At 44.3% G+C, this 22,557-nt stretch overlaps 1 protein-coding gene and 1 long non-coding RNA gene across 6 annotated transcripts in view; one reads left to right on the top strand and one right to left on the bottom strand.

The window, feature by feature from the left end:
- Positions 1-22,345, bottom strand: part of LOC129554338 (uncharacterized) — a 38,582-nt gene extending 16,237 nt beyond the window's left edge. Inside the window, exons 1-3 of one of the 5 annotated variants that reach the window (XR_008685589.2) lie at positions 22,126-22,345; positions 12,723-12,890; positions 5,587-10,863 (exon numbers count right to left, since the gene is read on the bottom strand). This is a non-coding gene — a long non-coding RNA (uncharacterized LOC129554338). Of the gene's footprint in view, positions 1-5,586; positions 10,864-12,722; positions 13,175-22,125 lie in introns of those variants that run through there. The other 4 variants (XR_008685592.2, XR_008685591.2, XR_008685588.2 and 1 more) reach the window with 4 other exon arrangements.
- PLET1 (placenta expressed transcript 1) lies at positions 1,412-12,816 on the top strand. Its single transcript, XM_055423032.1, has 4 exons — positions 1,412-1,595; positions 5,982-6,183; positions 10,235-10,296; positions 12,491-12,816. Exons 1-4 carry the CDS (start codon positions 1,412-1,414, stop codon positions 12,814-12,816), a joined length of 774 nt encoding a protein of 257 aa, XP_055279007.1.
- Positions 22,346-22,557: the final 212 nt, after the last annotated feature.

The raw sequence follows: 22,557 nt of genomic DNA, 5'->3' as shown, positions 1-22,557 counted from the left end.
AATTCATCTTTATAGACAATTTGCAAATAGGTCACATAGTGACAACTCTGAAAATGAAGCTTTTTGGAGCACTCCAAACCCATTCTTTCCCCTCCCTCTTGACCGCTAGTTTGCTGGTCTTCACGGCTATCACAGCTGCAAGGCTGTTGGTTTCTGCTGCTGCTGCTGCTGCTAAATCACTTCAGTCGTGTCCGACTCTGTGTGACCCCATAGACGGAAGCCCACCAGGCTCCCCCATCCCTGGGATTCTCCAGGCAAGAACACTGGAGTGGGTTGCCATTTCCTTCTCCAATGTGTGAAAGTGAAAAGTGAAAGTGAAGTCGCTCAGTCGTGTCCGACCCATAGCGACCCCATGGACTGCAGCCTACCAGGCTTCTCCATCCATGGGATTTTTTAGGCAAAAGTACTGGAGTGGCTTGCCATTGCCTTCTAAGGCTACCTAAAAAGGTGGGTGAGAGGGATGGGAAAAGGGCAAGTTAAAATGTCACGATGCTCACTGTGCTTAATGCGATTTAGCCATTTTTCTTAAACAAATGCTCCTCGAATTGCTGCAAGTTTTGGTGATTTCCAGAGTTCTGAAAAAGTTGACTTTGTTTTTGCTTATCACTTTCCTGGAGGAGGGGGTTTTTCAGAGGTCCTTGCTCCACCATTTTGTAAGTGCTTCTCTAGAAGAAACATGTATAAATATCTCTTTGATTCAAGTCAACATGTTTTGTTTTCCTTCTACTCACACAATAGAATACATCTTTCCTCTTTTCTCCTTCAGTGAGTGAATTAAAATCAGAGAAGATATATGAAAAAACACACTTTCTGATTTTTTTCAGTAGTTTCCTTGTGTTATAGAGGAAAGTGTTAGGTAGAGAAAGCTGTTTCTTTACAAAGAAACAAATATAAATCCAGAAGTACAGTCTTTCCAGTTCTGTGATAGTCACAAAATGAACTGGGACAGGAGGATGTGTTCGATTAAGGAGTATTGGAAAGGGTATGTAATATTCGATTTTAAAAAAAAAAGTGCTTTAATGCCTGAGTTTCCTATACAGAGAAGAGTGTAGTTTCTACAAGGGCCAGTTAGGTTATAATTACTCAACTCCGAATCTCACTTTGCCAGTATTAACACCTTCCCATAGCTTCCTTCACATATCAGAGGCTGAGGTGAATGAAATGCAAAATAAATCATTATCAGAACATTCCTCTTCTTGAGTGAAACTGGAACTGGTAAAGGGTCACAGAAACTTGGAGAGATTCGTTCCTGGTGATATCTTGGACCAAATTCCAAAAGCCCAAGGGAGGAGTGGGCAGGACATTTGCATGTATGACATCGCCCGGAAGATCCAGCCCCAGAGCATATAAACAGGTGAGTTGTCGCATTTACTCAGTTCCAGGCTCAGAAGTTTGCAAACAGACTGAAACCATGGCAATCCTCAGGTCCCTGCTTCTGCCACTGGGTCTGCTTCTGTGCCTCTGGCTTCTGTGTTCTCCCGCCAGCTGTACAAATCCCACTGCCAAATGCAAGCTGTTCTCTTCGGTCACCCAGAAGACACTCTCACTAATCTACATCAACTCAATTGTCTATAAGAGCAACACACTCTACACACGTAAGTAGACGCCGTTCTCTCTGCTGTCCTCTGTTCTCTGAAGGGAGATCAAGCCAGAATTTCAAGACATACCCCTCCACCCCTGCTGTCAGTGACACACACAAAGCGTGTGTCTTTGACCTGGCTGGGACGTCGATTGCAGAAGAGGGGAGAATGAGAATGTGGGAACAGGTGGGTTGGGTGGGATGCTTCCTGCACGTACCCTCTGTGAACCTGAGCCACAAGAGTCAGGATGCCCCAACACTCAGGGTGAGTGAGTCGCAGCAAGAGCACAACTGCGGCAAGTTCTCTCACTTAAAGAAACTGGACTTAAACTGTCTGTGTTTGGGAGGGGAGGCATCTTTATTATTTTAAGAAGCAATAATTGCACCTCGATTTGTAGCCTTTTCCCATCCACTTGATAAAACAGTGCCACCAGGGATGACTGTATACTGTGCAACCCCAGGAAACACTGTTCACATTCAGTCTATGGGCAGAACATCCAGTGAGTTAGACAGGGAAAGCATTACTGCCCCGCCCGATAAATGAGAAGTCTGAAGCTGAGAGAAGTTAAATGACTTGCTCAGGGTCTCACAGCTGGTAAGTGACAGAACTGCCTCTTGAATCTTAGTCTCTTCATTCCGAATCCAGTGCTTTTCCTTGATGTGCCTAGAACTATTATATAAACATCCCTTTGGGGATCAGTCAGACCTACAAGTCAAGGCAAGTGCTCTCTAATACAACTTTCATAATAACAATAAATTTAATATGGTTGTTTACATGTACCAATACATTTAACCCTCACAACGACCTGCTGGGTAGCTGCTGTTGTCATCCCCTGTTTGTAAATGAGAAAACAGGCGGAGATGCCAGGGAATCGCTCAGGTCACAGAGCCACTTAAATGATGGGCCTGGGATCTGAACTTGAGCTTTCTAGCTTCAGAGACCCTTCTCTTAATCACAACACTATACACCTCTCAATTACAGGAGTGAGAGCTAAGACATCTTCCTGTGTTCTGTGATCTAAGGGGAAATGCTAGTATCATCTCATTTTACAGATGAGAGCTGAGGCACGGAGGAGTTAAAGCTTTACCCAAGGTCACTAGTAGATTGTACTGCTAATATTTGAACCTAAATAATAGCCAGGAGGTGTTCAGCTCTGCCCACTCAGGCTGTCCAGCTTCAGAGCCTGCCATGTTATCCTGCCTCTCTTAGAACTCTCACCAAATTTTGCAGAGAACACTGGAGTGGACCCCACACGCACAGTCCACAGACTCCAGGCTTGAGCAGGAGAATGACTGTCGCCTGACTTCACACGCTCATTCTAGCTAGTCCTTTTTCCTGTTTTTTGCTTCTTTTTTCCCTCGGGGACTAAGTGCCTCCGCTGTGGCGAGGCTCCCTGTGTCTGACCCCCTCGGGCAGTGGATCTTGTTCTAACCAAGGCAGGGAGGACGATCCTGTGATTCAAGATGAGGCACAGGAGGTGTGGGCTTGTGTACAGGGAAGAGTGGGAGCTCGCATACAGGGAAGGATCTGGGTAGTCAAGATCTCAGACCTCTGACTTAAGATAGCACACCATGAGGTGAGGAATTTTGCTGTTGAAATGGAAGAGAAAGAAACCTACCTTGTGAAGACGCAAAGGGCGTGGGTGGGGCAGTTAGAGGTGGGGGTGGCAGAGAAACCTTCTGAAAGTAGGAACACAGGAGAAAGAAGAATCAAAAGACGATCCGTAAGACAATCCATAAGGGAATGTGCCGGATAAGACAGACATGACAGCATTTACCGAGGCATCAGGTCCAGAAGCAGAAACTAAGACTTATTGAACATCTGCCACGTGTCATGCACTTCTCCAAACTTCATCTGATTTAGTCTCAGAACAGAAATGTGCTAAAGCTTTGTGATAAACTGACTCACTGTAGCAATGATTTAAGTTGAGAGTCAAAATACTATGCCCTTGGATATGTGATGTATCAGATTCCACACCTGCAATTACACAACACGCTCCATGATTTCCTTGTGTCATTACAGGACCTCACTGGGATTCCCGGGACATCTGGGAAGACCAAGTAAATCTCCACACACGCCAACTGCTTCTCCTTATTTTAATATTGATTTTTTTTTAATTTCAGGGTTTGTATTAACATCGGTAAGACATGTATAAATGGTTTGGCAGGTTTCAAGACACAGTTGCAGCTCATGCAACATCATAGAACAAGTTCCCTGGGTCTGCCTTATTATCAGTCAAAGAAACTCGTAAGGCAGTAGCATTTATAATACATTATAATGTGCAGGGTAAATATCTGCCTCCATTTTTACTTTGACAGGCAAGAAAAATTTAACTTGCTTGCCTTTTTTCCTGAACCTTCAGCTTTAAGGTACTATGCAACACTGGATGCACAACTTTTTAAAAATCAATGAGCAGCTACTTAGTGCTTTCCAGGTACCCAGCACTGGATTGCCCAGATCCACAGGTGAAACTACAGTGTACAGTACAAGCCAGAATGTAATTAAGTCCTCAACTCTATAGTTAAAAGCGTACATGATTCAGGAGTGAGAGGAAAAGAGAGCAGGATCTTGGAGAGTAAGTGGGGGTGAGATGTGAGATGAGAAGGAAGATTCCAGACAAGCACCAGATATGAACAAGTGTGAGTGGCAGGCAAGCCAGGTGCGTCTGCAGAACAGAGGAAGCTTCGCTATCCTAGAGGATGGGGACAAACAGCAGAGTGAGTGGGGTTATGACAGTCACAAGAGCCGTGTGCTGGGTGTTGGGAACAACAGAACAGAAGCAGAAATATAAAACCAAAAGTGTTTAGAGGCTCTAGAAAGAAAAGCACTTTGAAGATTCTGGACAGGTGTGGGTCCTCAGGTGGCAGTCTGAAGGGAGAGGGCCATGGAGGTCAGGAATCTGAATAATACAGATAACTAGGAGGGATGCAAGGAGTATATAAGCCAGAGATAGAAAGCAGAAGGACAAAGGCAAGCTCAGAGCCCCTCTCCCTTCCCTTACCCTCCACAACAGGACCAAGACAGGCTTGATTGTGACTGGATGACACTGTTGCTCATTAGCATCCACCCCACCACCATGCATAGGTATTAAGGACAAATATCAGGTTCTACCTGAGCAAGTCAGGGCCAGGGGATCTGGCTCAGCAACCTCGACTGTCAAAAACAAACAGAACAGAGAGCTATTTCGTGCTACGGATAACAATGACAACTTATCCAACACCCACCAATACTGAAGTTTTCACATTCCTCTCTTCACTATCCCAAGACCCTTTCAAGATAAAGCATCGTGATCTCCGTGCAACGAGAGACAATGTCATTGTCCTCATACTTAGAACCAAGCCTAATGCAAAGCATAAATATCTGTGGAGTGAATGATGGACAGAAAAGAAACCAAGGATCAGGGGTGAAGCGACTTGGTCTTCAATGCTAGGGCTAGGATTCAGATCCAGGACTGTCTGCTCTTATCATGCTACAAGATCAGTTTTCTTTATTTTGTAAAGGAGAGGCTGTTGAAGGAATTTGGGGTGGTTGGGAGGGCCCTAGAGAATAATACCCTTAGGATTGAGAAACTTGTGCAGAAGGGATCTTCTAAGGGAGGAAATGGACAAACTGAAATATTCTCTTGAAATTCCCTCCCTAATACACTTTGGAATGCTGAAAATAGCATGTGGGATTCACAAGTATCAGTGGCCCATGCCACTGTGGGCACATGCTGGGCTACGTCAACAGGTAAGATTCACTGAGTGGGGGGAATTAGGGAACCCTAAGAGGTTATTTGATATTAGATACTTGGATTAGGGCCTCTGGGTCTCAGAGCCACTCTCCCTTCCCTCACCGTCCACAACAGAGACCAAGAACATCAGCATTTCTGGAACCAGCAAATAGGTTTCGTTTGACTAGGCAGTAATAAATACTTATTTCCTGAAGCACTTCCCAGGAGGCCCACTTGAGCTTTTAATATACATCTACAGCTTCAATCCCCCCACTTCACTGTCATGCCACGCACCTACCCACGAAGGACAGAACTCTCATCTCGCAGATGGGAACAGGACTCAAGAGGTTAAAAGTCAGCCAGGATCTCATCCCTGGTACATAGCAAAGCCGGGACCGGAGCACAGGTCTTCTTTTGTCCACCTTTTCCTGTAGAAAACTTGGAAAACACGAAAAAAGAACTAGGGAGAAAATAAAAATCATCTGTAATTGCACAGTCAGGAAATCCTCATAGCTAATATTGATGTATTTCCTTCCAGAATTTTTTCAACTTATTTTATATTTGATTAAAATGGGACAATACTTTATTTACATACTACTTGTAACTTTCTTTTTTCATACTTTTGATTTTATGACCCCATCTCTCATCTCACTGCACAGACAGCTGACTGTTTCCTTATTTCCTTCTAGTGTTAATTCATGTGAATAGCAATATTAGCTCTGTGGTCTTGGAAGCACGGAACCAGCACAACTCAATCATTGGCTCCTGGCACAACCCCAGCGAGTATTGTGAAGACAGTGCCAAGTACGACTTGAAGGATCCAATGACAAAGATTTTCAAGGCAAACTGGACGTCTCCTAATTCCACGGACATAACTGCAGCCAAGATAAAGTAAGAAATGATCCATAAATGATTTGCTCAAGGGCTTTTACAATTTCGTACTGGGTTTGTACGATTTTATACTGACCTTGAAGGATTCAAAATACAATCCAGATATGATGTGAAGAATTCAGTAGCTGCACTCCTTTTCTGCCTCACCATTCTTTGTCCTACCTTTTATCTGCAAAAGTTTATACATCACACACACACAGATACAAACACACAAGGTATGCTCAACATAAACAGAAAAAAATTTAAAGAAATTTTATTTTTTTATTATTTTAAATTTATTTTAAAATGTTAAAGAAAAACCCAGAGCTGGAGAGTAGTTAAAGCAAAATGAATGAATGGATGGATAAACACAGATTTTATTTGGGACTATTGCAATAAGAGAAAAGAGAACTCAATATAGAACAAGTCTCAGTTCTGAATACAACATGGGCAAGTGTGAATTTATAGCCAAGGAACAGGGTAGGGGTGAGCGGATGGAAAATCACTAAGAGGAAACATCAAAACAGAGTCCCCCTGTAAGAGGGACTCTGGCTAAACTGACCTAACAGAATTCCTGCTGAAGGCAGGCCAAGGTGATCAGATATCACCTGGGGATGGTAGAGGATGAGGAATTCAATCAGATAATAAGGGTGATCAGGTATCAAGAGTGGGAGGTTCTTGCTAAATTGACTTATGAGGAGTCTGGTTAAAGTTGGATTTTACAAGGATGGGTAGGAGAAGCTTCTAGAACCTGACTAAAGTTTGGATTGAGAAAGAATCCATGTCACTGGCACCCAATTTGCTTCAAATTCTCTATATTCCCCTGATACTTATACCCAATTCACTCCTATTAGTCTGGGGCTGACAGAACTCCAGAGCCAGGCAGGGTTGGGGGCAGCAGTAGCAAACAGTTAAAAATAAAGACACTCGTCCTGAAATCATCTGGCTACCTTGGCACTGCCCTCTCTGCCAAGCCCTGTGCAGTCCTTCAGGACACTTGCTAAACTGAGGGTGCAGAGAAGCTGCCTGTAGCCAAGAGCCTGCAGGACGGGTGCTCTCAGCCCCCACTGTTCCTGAACCAAACCCTCCACTTGCCTGCTGCAAAACGCAGCCAATGTACTGACGCTGGGCTGTGATGAAATAAAGGACAGTGTTTACTGCAGGCACCGAGGAAGGAAAGTGGGTGGCTCGTGCACAAAAGACCTAGTCTGAGGGCCCTCAGGGAAGGTCCTTCAAAGGCCATATTTGGGGTGAAGTTTGCAAGGGGCATGACTTTCTTCTGATTCACTGGTGGTGGCAAGGTAACAGCGGGATGTTTCAGGAGCCCTAATCATCAGCCTTCTGATTCCAGACAGTCTGGGGTCTGTGTGCCTATGGTCAGCATGTAGTCAGCATCCTCCACCTGGGCAGGCAGTGGTCTTAGTTTCTGAAGAACAGAGCAAGGATGTGTGTGATAGTGTTATGTACATCCCGTGAAGAGAACTAGGACTCTGCTTTATCTCTGAAGTATGGTTTCTTGATTGTCTTTCCCTTGTTTCCGCCTTTCCTCACTTCCCTAATTAGTAACAGATGGGTCTGCTCTTTGGAACTCAAGGACGGTCTAGGAAACTAAAACCTTTTTCAACAAACAAGACATGGGGGAGTAGGAGGGGTTTTTCTACCAGAGTGGGCCTCCAGGGTCCTGCTTGGTTTTAGTCTCCCCTTTTCTTTGATACTCCTCAATCCTAAGGGGAATAGGAATAGGGAGAGGGGTTGGCATAAGAAAGAGAATAAAGTTTTGGATAGAGACGTTAATCGTAAACTCAGCAGGGGATCTCAGTTTTAGCGGGACCCAGTTTCACCACTACACCGAGAATCATTTTGTAAAACATAGACGCATTTTGGAAATGGCTTGCTAGCAGGATGTATGATGACTGTACAAGAAAACTGGCTTCCTAGTGTCCCACAAAATGGACACAGATTCTGAGGTGAGGCCACTGGGGACTCGCATTACACTTTAAAAGAAAATTCCTCTCACTCCCAGTTAGGGATTTGTTTTCAGGTTCTCCTCAAGGACCAAATGTGGCGAGGTCCTTGTACTTCCAGACAGCCCTTCTGTACAGAAAGGGCAGGTCTGACCATTAGGCCATGTCCACCGTGTCTGGGTCTTTGTGGACAGTGGTGATGGTCATGCTATTGGGCTACTCCACCCTCTCCTGCCACACCCTGGGCTTGGTCAAACCTAGCTGTCTCTGGAGCTCTGGAGGGGGTACTGTTATGTCCACAGAGTGACTTGCAAGGGTAGAATCCAAAGGAAGCCGCTACCACCCAGCCTCACAATGACAGCAGCCTTTTAGAAGCCAGCCAGGACCAAAGAGCGTGATGACTTTCCTTTTATCTCACCTCCTTAAGTCCTCCACACTTCCTGCAACCATAGATGGTTTACGAAGTGCACGTGCGGCGTTGTCTGACAATGCCTTGCTGTGCAGCGAGGCTGATGAGGGAAGGAAGGCACCTGGGCTAGGGGAAGCCCACTGTGCAAGGACTGGGGAGGCAGGGCCTATGCAACAGTGATGACTGAGCTTACACATCACCTCCTCAGAAAGCATTCCCCGAAGCCCCACATCAAGTCCCGCTCCCAGTTTACTTACTCTCATCACTGCCACTGCTTCATCCAAACAACTGTGACTAATCACTCGTCAGTTGATTACTTGTTTCAGGTCTTTCTCTCTGAAGGGACTCAAAGTGCCACCAGGGTAAGAACCAGGCTTGCACTGTTCACCACGGTCCCCATAGCACCAAGCATAGGGGTTGGCACGTAGCGCACCCTTTTTAACTGTTAATGTCTGGACAGGTTTTTTGTTGTTCAGTCACTAAGTCGTGTCTCACTCTTTGTGACCCCATGCACTGCAGCACGGCAGGCTCCCCTGCCCTTCACTATCTCACCGAATTTGCTCAAACTCATGTCCATCGAGTTGGTGATGCTCTCCAACCATCTCATGGACAAGAGCCTGACATAATAACAGACCCACTGATACTAGAACAACAGACCAGGCTGTACAGATCATTTAACAAACACTGAGCACACCTATGATGCTAAGTGTCAGGCGTTGTCAATGACAGAACTGGCCCTTGAGGAGCTGGCCCTCCAGTGTGAGGAGAGGCACACAGCTAGGCTGAGCAGTAGAGAGGCTCATCTCCCTGATGCAGACCTATCTGGGTTCATGACAATAGGGAAAAGCAATGTCATAGAGGCTACTGTTGAGTCTGTGGGCAGATGTGCCTGGGACTAGTATTACAAGCAGAAAGACTGGCCTGAACAAAGACCTGCACTGTACACCAGCCTGTGGGAGAACAGGCTGGCGGAGCAGCTGGGGGAGAAGAGTGGACGTGAGCTCGTCTGGAGTAAGATCATGGAGGTTCTCAGTCAAGCCAATATAGAGAAGACCACTACTGGACAATCTGCTAGATGTGCTATAAAGTTGTTGTTCAGCCACTAAGTCCTGTATGACTCTTTGTAACCCCATGAATTACAGCACGCCAGGCTTCCTTGTCCTTCACTATCTCCCTGAGTTTTCTCAAACTCATGTCCATTGAGTCAGTGATGCTATCCAACCATTCCATCCTCTGTCACCCCCTTCTCCTCTTGCCCTTAATCTTTCCCAGCATCAGGGTCTTTTCCGATGAGTCAGTTCTTTGCATCAGGTGGCCAGAGTATTGGAGTTTCAGCTTTAGCACCAGTCCCTCCAATGAATATTCAGGGATGATCTCCTTTAGGATGGACTGGCTTGATCTCCTTGCTGTTCAAGGGACTCTCAACAGTCTTCTCCAACACCATGGTTCAAAAGCATCAATTTGTCAGTGCTCAGCTTTCTTTATGGCCCAACTCTCACAGCCATATATGACTACTGGAAAAAAACATAGTTTTGACTAGATGGACCTTTATTGGCAAAGTGACGTAAATAAAGTGATGGGCTTATAAAGTATGTAAGCACAAAAGGAACTAAGAGGTTGGGGTCCCCTAGGAAGGCAGCCATGTGAACTGAACTTGTGAATTCCTCACCATTAACTCTCCTCGATTTGCCCTCCACAGCATCTACACTGTCAATCACCTGAGAAATGCTGAACTTTCTTCCCTAACACTGCTGCGAGCTGGTAAGTTCCTCTGCAGCCTATTTACATATCTGGCAGTGAAATCCATCAGCCTGGAAAATATTCTTGTGGGTGCCCTAGAAAAAAAGAGTCTACGTGTGCATTACCCAGATACCAGCTGAGTCTTTCAGCACCTCGAGATCTCATAAGCTAAGCTCAACCCTGTGCCCTGCGGAAAATGAAAGCCAGTTCCAGCGGGTCTTTTATTCTCACGGTCACTTGTGTCTCCAGACTCCAGCTTCCTCAGGAGCTCTTTCCATATCTGCAGGGATATGTTCCTTCCTCAATTTCCATAATAATCCCCCCTCGCACAAAGCCTTCATAGGTATAGCAGACCTTACTGAAGAGTTTAAGGGAAGAGAAGAAGGATTTGTACAAAGAAGGGCTGATAACAATGAAAACCAATAATGCCGCTAGTTCTCAAGGTGGTCTCTGGCCTCCAACACAACCAGGAATTTCCACTCACCTTTACCAGGCTGTCGTCCTCAACTTCAAACCATCGTGAGGTTCCTTGCCCCCTTTCTCTCCTTTCTCTGCCCCCTTCCTTCTCTCTTATCTCTCTCTGGGAAGCTAAAATGAATTCAAGAAACAGGTTCAGAAAAGACAGGTAGCCTGCCAAAGGCCACACCGAAACTAATGACAAAACTAGGACTCAAATTCCACATCTTACATTTCTTTCCACTTTTCTTGAACTTACATTAAAACTATAAATACAATCTTTTATTTTTATTATTAAGTTTTAAAATACAAGCTTCAGCCAAGAACAGGAAACATGAGTCTTTCTCAATGCCCAGATAACAGGTCTTCCTCGTGAGCCCCTGAACACTGAAATACATCTAGTATGCTGCCCATTTTCCTGTCAGTCAAGCATGGCAAATGTGGCCAAAGACATATCTATTTTCCACAACAGATGTTAAAGTGATCATGCCAAATCGAATGATTTCACAAAAGCATTAACTGTTTCTTTGGTGGCTTCCCTTTGTGAAAAGATTGGGATATTATTCTCTTCCCAGGACATTTTCAAAATGAACACTCATATAAATGCAAGGAAAAGAAAAAAGTTTGTTTCTAGTCAGGACCCTTGGTGTTCAGTTCCTCGGTCGTGTCCGACTCTTTGTGACCCTATGGACTATAGCACACCAGGCTCCTCTGTGCCTGGAATTTTTCAGGCAAGAATACTGGAGTGGGTTGCCATTTCCTACTCCAGGGGATCTTCTTGACCCAGGGATCGAACCTGTGTCTCATGCATCTCCTGAATTGGCAGGCTGATTATCACTGAGCCTCCTGGAAAGCCCTGCAGGACTCCTTAGCTCCACACTAATAAAATCAAGATTTTAAAAAAATAAGGAAAAGAAAGCATTTGTGTTCAGACTTTTGGCTCAGTGGTGTGCTAGAGAAACATTTACCCTGAGGAAATGATAAATAAGATAGACAATGCCACAAAGCTGGAAGGCACCTCCAGGTGGGCAGAATGCATACAGGTCTGAGCAAATTACTGTGCATTTCCCTCGTCCTTCTTTATAGTCCCTTCGGTGGTTCACTCAGACCGTTGGAGGTGTCATTGCCAAGCTCCAGCTTTCCAGGAGCAGACAGCCTCCCAGGGATATAGGCCTAGCTTTCTCTGCTTTTTTGCAAGGCAACCTCAGAGAACCAACATGTGGTCAGATCACCGCGAGAATGACCAGTGCCCCAGACACCACGAAAACAGATTCATGGGTTTGGACAGGACTTGTTTACACTTCCTTGAAAGCAGAGTTAGCCATCCTCAGGTCTGGATGGTGTCTAGCTCTTATAACCTTTGAAATTAGCAAAAATTAAACATTTGTACTGATTGATCAAATATAATATTAAGGACATGAGGACAGACTACTTTCCCAATAGCAAATTCGGTAGTTACATAAGTTCAGTATAAATTCGTTAGTTATATAAGTTCAGTATAAATTCGGTAGTTATATAAGTTCAGTATAAATTCCTTCTTCCTTAGACCTTAAGGTCAGAGTGTTTATTTTTTGATCCTTGACATTCTGTACCCCCTGGCTTCCCTCTCCTCTACACACATTCGACCCTTGAGAAGGGGCCACTGAGCTGTGTCTATGAGCTCTGGTCCCAGCATCCTGTCACATTAGCCTCCTTTCTCTAGTGCCCACTCACCACCAAAAAGAGGTTCTGACGCCACTGTTGTTTTTTTTTTCCCCAGGGGCACCCTTCCCTGTGACCATCAAACATTTCCCAACCAAGCACGTCATAACGATCTCAGACCACAAACCAACCACAACCCACAAGAAACCAACCACGGCCCACCCAAAACCAACCACAACCCAGCAGAAAACAACCACAACCCACCCCATACCAACCACTACCCTCCCCAAGCCAACCACAACCCACCACACATCCCACCCCAAACTAAAAACAACCCACAACAAACATACCACCAGAAGCTCAGCCAACAGAGTCTTCCTCAGCCCTGTGAGAGACGCCATCCAGATCCTGCTCATCTTTCTCACCAGCACACTCCTCTTCTAGAAGGAGGCGGAGGGAATGACTGCTCCTGGCTCCACTGCATCCTTCTATGTTCAGTCCCAAGCCAGGGCTCTGACCTGTGTGAATGACCTCTGTGAATGATTTGCGCTCTCAGATGTAAAACTCTACTGCCACTGCTTCAGATCCAGATGGAGACCTGAGGGTCACCTAGACCTAATCTAGGTGTAACTTGGAATTCTGGCTCCTAATTGAGCATGCTGGCAGCCAGTTCCCTAGCCAATCTAAACTTTTATTTAGATGCGACACCAGTAGCATCTAAAGGGCAAGAAAATAACAATGTACCATGTCTGAGTAGCCAAGGATAGTAGAAAGGCATTATTTTCTGTCATACCAAATAGACTGTGCCTCAAACAAGAATAATGAATGTGTTAAATTCAAATATGTCTTTAATGAGTGATTAACTGAAAATATAGAAAATGTCATCTAATTTTATTCACTTATGTGAGCATTAAAAATAAATAAATGGATTTAAAATAGATAACTAATAAAGACCAATTGTATAGCACAGGTAGCTCTACTCAATATTCCCTAGTGACCTATATGGGAAAAGAATCTTAAAAAGAGTGGATATATGAATATGTAAAACTGATTCACTTTGCTATATACCTGAAACTAACACATTTAAAATCAACTATACTCCAATAAAATTTTTTTTTAAAACCCAATGGAATGGTGAGAGTGTGTATGTTTTTAAGGCCAGATATAAGAGTAAAATTTTAATTTTTCTCAGGTGCAAATTGGTCATTTTTCCCCTTATGGTAATTTCCACTAAGACAAAAGGGCAAAATATTTATAATACTCATAATGTAATATAAAGCCAAAAGAAAGCATGACATTTCCAATAAAAAGCAACCACATTTTCTTTTAAAAGTTATGCTAACTTCCAGGATGCCAATATTCAGTGACTGGGTGCCAACTTCCAGCTGGCCTTCCTCAGGGACAGCTTCTGTCAATCTCTTCTTTTTCTCTGTGAATAGGCCATACTTTCCCATTTTGTATGTCTTTAATTTTTGTCAAAAACAACATTTTGAATATTATAATGTGGTAACTCTGGAAACCAGATTCTGCCTTCCCATCAGGGAATGTTATTAAGGGCTGCAATTATCCATTTGTCTAGTAACTTTTCTAAACTGATTTTGCAAAGACTGTGTTCCTTGTTGAATGTGGTCACTGAAGTCTCTTTTCTGTTATCTCAGTGGCCAACCAGTGACCTGACAGATTTTCATATATATCAAAATCTAGCAGCCTCTTTCCTCATTAAGCATTCCCCTAGCAACTGGAGTTCGGAACAAGCTGACCCTGACAGATTTTGCTAGCTTAAGGGAGGTCTCTTAGTGGAGGGACCAATTCTGTGAGGTCCTTGCTGTACCATTTCCTGTGACATGACTTGGCTGCCACTAAGAGTATCTGCCAGGCACTGTACTATGCACTTTATGTGGGATCATCTCTCTTAACCCTCACAACAACCCTGTAAGATACAGCCATTTTACAGAGGAGGACACTCAGGGAGAAAGAGAGGGAGAAATAACTTCCCCAAAGTCACTCAGTGAACAGGTAGTGAAGCTGGGTTTTGAAGAGTGGGCTACACCACTTCAGAGCCTGCACCTTTACCTAGAACACCCTAAGGGCTCCCTGAGCAGCTTCTACATCACCTGGGATCCCCCAGAATAACCAGCTTCTCCGGGTCAAATGACAAGGAGAGGGTATGGGTGTGTCTTGCTATCACAACAAGCAGGCTGCATGCTCCAGCAGCGCTCCTCCGGCTTCCACTTCCCTGCCACCATCTCCAAGACAAGCTGCAATGAGTGAGTCCTAACCCAACAAGCTAGGAATGAATTTCATATTTGTCATTCATCACCAAACCTGATGTCTCAGCTCAGATTCAACGTGGAAGGTGACAAATACTGGAACCTCAGCAAAGACACTATCTGAAACTGGAAAATGTTTGCTAAGTCACTTCAGTCATGTCCGACTCTGTGCGACCTCATAGACGGCAGCCCACCAGGCTCCCCCGTCCCTGGGATTCTCCAGGCAAGAAAACTGGAGTGGGTTGCCATTTTCTTCTCCAATGCATGAAAGTGAAAAGTGAAAGTGAAGTCGTGTCCAACTCTTAGCAACCCCAAGGACTGCAGCCCACCAGGCTCCTCCACCCACGGGATTTTCCAGGCAAGAGTACTGGAGTGGGGTGCCATTGCCTTCTCCAGGAAAATGTTTAGACTCAAAGAAATCTGGTGTAGATGAATTCAAACAAGCAGCACAGACGTATCTGAGCACTGGATTAGGAGGCAAGAAACCTATTAATTTCCACTTCTGCTGCTAAGTAGAAACGTGACCTTAAAGAAATCACTTTACCTTCTTCTGCCTCAGACTTTTTATTGGTTAGATACAAGGCTGGCCCCCAGGTGGTATCTTAGTCCTCCTCCAAAGCATAAATGTTAAAAATGTTATTAAGTAAAATTATATTATTTCATAAGAGAGGTTGTTTTGGCAATTGTCTTAAAGGACAAATTCTGAAGCCAGACTGCATGGCTCAATTTCATTTTACCAGTTATTAGTTGTGGGACTTCATATAAGTTACTTTTCTGATCCTTGATTTCTTCATTTCTAAAATAGAGAGAAAAATAGTAGCTACCTACTGGTTGTTATGGAGATTAAATCAGTTAATATATATAAAGCACCCAGAATAGCATCTGGCACAAAGCAAGTATATATAATTATTTAATGCCACAAAGGGCATCACAAATTGTACACTAACATTCAAGAAAGCCAAGTATTATAACAATATAATATGTGAAAATGGTGCCCATAACAAGGACTAAAATTTCTAATTTGTAACTATTAAATGCCATGGCTAATGTCTGACTTTTCACCATCATTCTTCCTCCAGCCTCACCTTCACCTCCACCCCCCCAGATTTCTAAGGAGAATGTCTTCTAGCTTTCTGGATCAGCTCCTAGGCTCTCTCTTCTTGTAAAGAATCCAAATAATGGCTAAAGGAGTTAAATTATAAATAATAGAGATCTGGATCAAGGGAGAGGGTGGGGGAAGAGAAAGCAAAGGCAAAGTTTGGATCAAGTATTGTAGGGCCTGAGACAGAAAGCTTTGGACCCTCTGTGGACTGAAAGTAGAGGCTAGGGGATATGTTCCCCGGCATCGCTCTTGCTTACGAAGTGGTTCTAATAATGTCCTTCAAGAGATACAAGTAAAAATCAGAAATACTTTACTTCTGATGGCTGGACTGTTTGTTTAAATGTGGCACAGCAGTGAAATCAGGACATAAGGACCACCCCCCACCCTGCTTTTATGTAAGTTACATCCATATATATAGATAAAGTTAAATGTATATACCTGATATAACTGGGAAGTAATTTAACATATGCAAAAATATCTGCATATTTATCGATGCATACATATATAACCTATATGTAAAAATAACTTTAGATTCAGATGCTTGAGTCCAACAAACTCAAAAAGTCTTTGGCTAAAATAAAATGTGTAGATAAACACATGTAAAGAGTTTGGGATTCTTTTTGAAAGTGGTTGGATCAGTTTTTCCTTTTTTTTTTTTTTTCAATCCAAACCAATCTAGGTTCAAATCCCAGTTCTTCTACTTACTAAGTTACTTTGAACCAGACTCAATCTATTTAAACCTCATATTCCTCACAGTAAATTGGGGCTGACTCCTATCTTAAAGGGCCTGATGAGTGAGACACTGGACACACTGTGGCTGACATAATGCTGCTACTGCTGCTAAGTTACTTCAGTCGTGTCCAACTCTGTGCGACCCCATAGACGGCAGCCCACCAGGCTCCCCCGTCCCTGGGATTCTCCAGGCAAGAACACTAGAGTGGGTTGCCATTTCCTTCTCCAACGCGTGAAAGTGAAAAGTGAAAGTGAAGTCGCTCAGCCGTGTCCGACCCTTAGCGATCCCATGGACTGTAGCCCACCAGGCTCCTCCGTCCATGGATTCTCCAGGCAAGAGTACTGCAGTGGGGTGCCATTGCCTTCTCCATGACATATAATGCTAATTCACGATAAATCAATCAACAAAAAAAACCTGTTAGTTAACTACACAGACACCAGTACAACCTCAAATGAACGGATATGGATGATGTTATATCCCACAATCTGGTTAGGTTGCATTTATCCTTTTCTAAACATAGTCTCCTCCTTCATGAGAGGAGCCTTGATGTTCTTCCCCCAGTTCTGATTTTGGGGAATTACTGAAAGTTATTATGGCAACAAATTGAGCCCGTTTGCCAAAATACACATATTACCTCAGTGTTGCCACGGATCTGTTAGCTCTATACTCCACAAGAAACCCTGTTCCTAGGGGCTAAATAGATGAAACGATAAAAGGCATTCTTTGCAAAACCAGCTGAGGCCTCACTGCCTACAGTAAACCCACTCTCCACTAGCCAGGATGATAACTACCCACCAATCTTCACTGTCTATCCTACCATAAAGGGAATACCCTAGTGATCCCCTGAGTGAGGGGTGCTAAGCAATTTACTAAAAGACCCTTGATTCAGAATTCTAGCTTCTCTGTACTTAAATCAGTAGCTGAGGACTAAAACAAATGTTAACCCACAAATGCAAATGGAAAATCCCCAGGAAGACATAGTTAGCCATGTAAACAAGTTTGGAGGGAGAGAGGGGATTCTGAAGGAGAAATTAAAAATTCTCTTTTGGAAATGTAAGTCTGAGATGTCCACAAGATATCCAACTACCCATATGTGGTTCTATCTGTGGAAATAAAAACTTTAAAAAGTAAAAGCCCACACTAGCTCTATTTCTTCAGGCTGTCCCCAGGACAATGTTCACATTTATTAAGACATTTGTGAAAAGTGAAAAGGGGTTTTTTAATTTAATTCTCTTTTATTTTTTGGCCTGCACTGCACAGCCTATAGGACCTTAGTTCCCTGAACAGGGATCAAATCTGTGCCCCCTGCAGTGGAAGCATGGAGTCTAACCACTGGACCACCAGGGAAATCTCCATACTTATTATCATACAAAACTGGGAATTTTCATTGACTAGTAAATGGTTGTATGAGGGTGAACTTGGGCTTCAGTACTGAGGACTTGTTTCTCGAGTATCTTTTAGAATACATGCCTGACTGATTCTTGTTGATAATTGACAGAAAACCACAAAATTCTGTAAAGCAATTATTCTTCAATTTTAAAAAATCAGAATATATGCCTGAGATGTCAGTTCTTTAGCCAACAACCAGGAAAGGAAAAAGAAGGGGAAAGGAATTCTAATTCTCTTTTCTAATGATTAATACTTCTGTCTAGATGATGACAGAATATTGGGAGCAGCAAATGGGTGGATTTTGAAGGAAGCGAAACGAACTGATGAAAGCATAACTGCTGCTTTGAAAAATCTTCCAGTGCAAGAATCATTTTACCCTACTTTTGTGGTAAAAGCAGTTCTCTCCGGAGAGATAAGTGTTTATGTGGGGCATTTTCCAAAATGTCTGTCTTGCAACAGAATCTTGTTATATAGTTAAGTTGTGTGAAACTAACAAGGATTTTTCTATATGCAAGGGAGACTAGGAATATCCCAGACGTAACAAAAGCAAAATGAGCACAGTCTGCTTCCCATCTTTAAGACAGTTCCATTTCCAGGAAGAATGTAAAAGTTTGCAGTTTAAAAAATAAAAAGGACACTTATCACAGATCTTTTTTCACTCTTGCAAAGTGAAATATACTTTACTCCCCTAGGGTCGAACAGGGCATGCTACACACTCCCTGCCAACCTGCCCAGCCTCACCTCCTGCTAGTCTTGGTAACACGTTACACAATAGATGACGTTTAACACCCCCCTCCCCATGAGTGTGACATGGACCTGCGGACTTGCTTCTAAGGAACAAAAACACATAAAAGTGATGAAGTTACAAGACACTGGCTTCCATCCTGCTGGTGCCCACTCTCACTCACATTCCCCTCCCCTTGGCTCCATCCCTGATTCGCTCCTCACCCCCGCTCCTCACTCCCGCTGGTACTCTCCCTTGCCTTCTCACTTGCTCACCCTGATGAAGCTAGGTGCTCTAATGAGGAGGCCTACAGGGCAAGAAAGGGAGGGAGGAATGGAGACCTGAGTCCAAAGGAACGGAATCCTGCCAACAACACGTGAGTGAGCAAGGAGGCTGATCTTTCCCAGCCAAGCTCTGAAATGCCTGCAGCCTTATGAGTGACTCTGAGCCAGGGGTCCTAGCTAAGCCACATACAGGTGTCTGGCACATGAACAATGTGAGATGATAAATGTGTGCTGGTAAGCTCCAATGTTTGGAGTAATGTGTTATGCAGCAGTTGATAACTTGTATGGTCACCCCACAGGGTGGTTATAAGGGGAAACGGAGGTAATCTAAGATGTATTAGCAAAATGCCTGATTTTTGCAAAAAACCACAGTAAGCACACACGTCACTTTCAAACTTCAGCCACTCTATTTCCACTGCCACTGTCACACTCATGACACCGTCACCTCACGACCAAAATAGCCTGTTTATGGCTTCTCAAATATATATTGTACATCCGCTTTAATTATTAAAGAAAAGGGTGTAGTGATCACAAGAATATCCATATTAAAAATAAAGATTAAATACCTCCCTTCCCGGGACATCAATGCTGATCCTCCTTCAATGATAAGAATCCTTCCAAGTGCCAAGGTCATACTGACTCGCTGTGTATGTGCTGATCTGGTTTTTTTGAAACCATGAAGGAATGTACCCCTGACTTGTTTGGTGTTTTTTATTCTGACAAGACATAAAACCGTGCTGAAAACCGTGCTTCTCTGGAACAGATCCTCAGAGTGATCTACAGGCAGTCTTCTGGACTATGGTCCTCAGTTTGGCTCAAATGAAACTTTTTCATATTCCTATTATGGATTGTCTATTGATTATTTTCATCAATGCCCTTAAAGAATAAAAATCAAACTGATATTCAAGGCTCCTCCAGTTGTCCCCATTCTGTGTCTCCAAGCTGAGTTTCCATGACCCTCTCACACTGCATCACCATTCTATCAAGGTTAACCTATTTGGAGACAGGATAGCAGAGGAGTAAGATGGGGAGAGCAACTTCCCCTCCACAGATACATCAAGAATTCCTCAGCATGTGGAACAGCTTCTACAGAACACCACCTGAACACTGACAGAAGATCCCAGACTTCCAAAAAGGCAAGCCAATTTCCTCAAAATGAAGTAGACAAAAAGATAAAGATTAAAAAGACAGAGAAAGGATTTCAGGATGGGGACCTGTGCCTCGGGGAGGGAGACATGAAGGAGGAAAAGTTTCTGCATACTCGGGAACTCCCTCACAGGCGGGGACAGGGGAGAGAGAGCTTCAGAACATCAGAGGGGAGTGCAACAGGTGCTCAGAAGGTAGAACGGAGAGAATTCAGCCCAGAGATCACTGCTGAGCAGCACGTCCCAGCTGAAAAGCGGCTTACATGGCCTTGCGGCAGAGAGTAGGGGCTGGGTACTCAGGCTCAGGCTTCAGGGGTCAGACCCCCGGGAGAGGACCAGGGTTGGCTGCTGTGAAGATCCTCTCCAAGGGCTGGTACGACACAGCTGGGGGAGTCCAGGGGAAAGCCCGGGCCTCCCAGAGAGGCACATGCATCACTGCTGTAGGAACGCTCTAGCTCTGAGCGGGTGCAGGACGCAGGACCCTTGCCCTCGGGAGAGCCATCGGGGGACGAGCTGGCTGCAGCCTGTAAGCTCCACAGGTAGAAAAGCTGCCGCCAGAGCCAGAGGTCAGGAGGACCCTATGGTCTCCACCACTGAGCTGTGAGCGGGCACAGGGGTCACTGCCCACATCTTCCTGGGCAGCCTGGCCCAGAGGCCCACAACCCAACACCACCGCCCCGGGGAAGTACACATCTGCCTCTGCCTGGGATGACCTCCTGCAGGTCCCGGCCCCTGCAACACTCCCCATACACCCTAACTGTGTCTCGAGGACCACCTACAGGCAGAGGCAGACCCCAAACCAAAACTGAACACCAGGGGCAGCATGAGCCAAAGAGAGAAGGGGAAAGTGCCCCTGCAGCCACAGGTGCAGGGGATGATATCCCCACGATCAGCCTGAGATTGTGGGCTTCAGGGGCAAATGTGGACCTTAGGAGCAAGTACAAGCTGGAGTGGGGGCTTCCCTGGTGACTCAGTGGTAAAGAATCTGCCTGCCAATGCTCTGCCAACTCAGACTCTGGGTTTCAGGAGATCCCTAGGTTGGGAAGATCCCCCAGAGGAGGAAATGGCAACCCACTCCAGTATTCTTGCCTGGAAAATCCCATGGACAGAGGAGCCTGGTGGGCTACAGTCCATGGGGTTGCAAAGAGTCAGACACAACTTAGAGACTAAAGATCACCACCACTACAAGCTGAAGTATGGCAAGATCTGAGTCAGAGCTGATTCCACACTGCCAACAACAGGACCAGAGACCCTCCTAGAAAAACTGAAGGACTTTCTGAGTAGGCAGAGGGACTGTGGAAAACTGTGTGGAGAGGAAAATGAAAGAATCACAAGGTCATTATTTCACTACCACTCTCTCTATATATATATTCCTATTTCTTCTTCTTTTTCATATTCTCATTTTATTCTCTATTATTCCTTTATTTTTCATAACCTACTTTTCCCATTTTTAAAGCATCTTCTTTTTAAATTCATTTTTTCCTACTTTTACAGTACCACTTAGTTATATTGCATTTTTTAAACGTTTCTGATTTTGTATATTTGCTAGTCTAGTTTTTAGTATTCATTTTCATTAGGGACTTGTTTACTGACTTGATTCCTCTCTTCTTTTCTGACTGCAGTTTTTATTATTTCTTCCCCCTTTTCTCTATAAGTGTGTGAGTTTCTTTAGGTGCGCTTGGCTGTTGGGTGCTGCTCTCCCCATCAGTCTTGCAGTTTCTTCTTCTGTGCTGTGTGGCCTGTGAAGTCTGGGTGCTGCAGTAAGGGGTCAGGCCTGAACCCCAAGGTAAGAGAGCCAAGTCCAGGGCTTTGGACCACCAGAGAAGTCCCGACCCCATTGGGAGAGAGCTCTCCCAAAGGCCTCCATTTCAACACTAAGACCAAGCCCCACCCAAAGGCCAACAAGCCCCAGGGCCGGATGTCTCATGCCAAATCTTTAGCAAAACAGTAACCCAACCCTGCCCATTAGCGGAAAAGCTGCCGAAAGCCACATCAAGTCCAGAAAACCCAAAACATAATACCGGACACAGCACTGTCCTTCAGAGAGACACATCCAATTCCATTCATCAGACCACAGGTACAAGTCCCCCAAACAAGGAAACTTACACAAGGCATTGGTCCAAGCCCACTCATGGGGGGCAGACTCCACAATTGAGAGGAACTAAAACCTTCCAGCCTGCAGAAGGGAGACATCAAATACAGTAAATTAAACAAAGTGAAAAAAACAGACAAACATGCAGTAGATGAAGGAACATAGTAAAAATCCATAAGATAAAACAAATGAAGAGGAAATAAGCATTCTACCTGAAAAAGAATTCAGAGTAATGATAGTAAAGATGATCCAAAGTCTTGAAAATACAACAGAGGCACAGATAAATAGACTGGAGGCAGGGATCGAGAAGATATAACAAATGTTTAACAAGAACCTAAATGAATTTAAGACTAAACAATCAGCAATGAACAACATAATAACTGAGATTAAAAATACACTAGAGGGAACCAACAGCAGAATAACGAGGCATACGAGAGGATAAATGA

The sequence above is a fragment of the Moschus berezovskii genome, chromosome 14 (assembly GCF_049115385.1).
Source record: "Moschus berezovskii isolate FMDL1 chromosome 14, NW_MosBer_1.0, whole genome shotgun sequence".
In the NCBI taxonomy this organism is placed as follows: Eukaryota; Metazoa; Chordata; class Mammalia; order Artiodactyla; family Moschidae; genus Moschus; species Moschus berezovskii.
This window is presented reverse-complemented; position numbering and strand designations above follow the sequence as displayed.